At 38.5% G+C, this 1522-nt stretch overlaps 1 protein-coding gene across 1 annotated transcript in view; it reads left to right on the top strand.

The window, feature by feature from the left end:
• Nucleotides 1-573: 573 nt before the first annotated feature.
• The window catches only part of LOC117110032 (hematopoietic prostaglandin D synthase-like), a 4372-nt gene continuing 3423 nt past the window's right edge, over nucleotides 574-1522 (top strand). Inside the window, exon 1 of the mRNA XM_033252640.1 lies at nucleotides 574-811. Within this exon, the coding sequence (XP_033108531.1) occupies nucleotides 676-811 (136 nt within the window). The 5' untranslated portion in view covers nucleotides 574-675. The remainder of the gene's footprint in view (nucleotides 812-1522) is intronic.

The raw sequence follows: 1522 nt of genomic DNA on the forward strand, positions 1-1522 counted from the left end.
AGATGTGTATAAGAGACAAGCAATAAACAATCCACCATATCCGAGGGGCGTGGCTTAAGGGAATGGCGTAGCATGATGATGATGCCGATGATGATGATGCCGATAATGAATTATGAATGTTTACAGTTCATGATTTGGACCACGGTTTCAGCTGTAAAATTTAGCGGTGTTTTAATAACCTTTTAACCAGTATTCTCGCAGTAGAAATATAAATGAGCCTAGTAAAACGAATTATACATTATAAGAAACCTTCGTGACAAATATACCAGCGAAGATTACAACTTTAAATATTAGTGCTAGGTTGAAATTAAAATAATTCTCTTGAGCTGACGTCAAAAAATAATTTCGAGCCCATAAAGGCCTAATAAAAATTAAAACATTTAGCTTTGTGCAAATTTTTATTTAGGCCTACATAGGCAAATTCTAGTGACAGGCCTATTCATTTTTATCTTTTGAAAGAGCACGGTACGCACGCATTGTTGAAAAAACTACAAAACAGAATATTTCGCGAACGATTCGTTACGCGATATTAGAACGCTATGACTTGCAATTTTCCTTTGTCCTGTGATTATTGATGCATGTGAAGTAATCGATGCACCACACAATACAATCGCTCTCCCCTATCAAGTTGCTATAATATTAAATAATCAAAGCTTCAGCTTCACTGTTACAGCTATGTCGCCGAAATACACGCTCACGTATTTTAATGCCAGAGGTGCGGCTGAACCCTGTAGGTTTATGTTTGCTGTAGCTGGGGTAGAGTACGAAGACAAGCGCGTTAAATCAGAAGATTGGCCTGCTATTAAAGCTGGTAAGCATTGTAGGCCTATGCCTTGTTTTTCTATAGCATTTATTATTTGCTGATGTCATTATGTGAGTATCTAGAAGCAGTCACACCTGGCCAGGATCGGAAGAGTAGGTGTGATTGCACCATTGCACAATATCGTAAAATTCTCGAATAAGCGCTGCACCAGCCACCCAAACCTGATTTTTTTTTCGCTAAGAGCCGCTCTCGAATATTCGCCGTGGCGCTTTAATCGGGAGGTAGGCCTATTACCTGTGTGTAAATGAAACACTTTGAGATACAGGGGTTTAAATACAATGTAACAGTGTTAAAATGAATAAATAGCACAACGAAGACACAAGCATTTCTTTATAAACGTTTATTTACTATGACAAGACCTATGATAATGCCTACCGAAATACGGGAATACTAAGATGAGCAACATGGGAATGGGTATGGAAAGCGTACGCCAATGTGTTTTTTATAAGCGCCGCTCTCAAATAAGCACCGCACACTGAAGCCTCCAAATTTTTAAAAGCGGCGTTTATTCGAGCATTTACGGTACAGCATATCGATAGAAACTTATAAATTTAGGGTCTAACTAAATAATTGGTATCATAAATGGCAATACATAATTGGTATCATAAATGGTAGGGTTAGGGAAGATAGGCCGCCAACTCCTCGGATGGGTGAAGAGGGTCTCAGTGATTTGAAACTATCTAATCTATCACAGAGTCT

Source organism: Anneissia japonica, unplaced genomic scaffold (genome assembly GCF_011630105.1).
Source record: "Anneissia japonica isolate Jap-2015-1 unplaced genomic scaffold, ASM1163010v1 scaffold284983_len440753_cov197, whole genome shotgun sequence".
Taxonomy (NCBI): Eukaryota; Metazoa; Echinodermata; class Crinoidea; order Comatulida; family Comatulidae; genus Anneissia; species Anneissia japonica.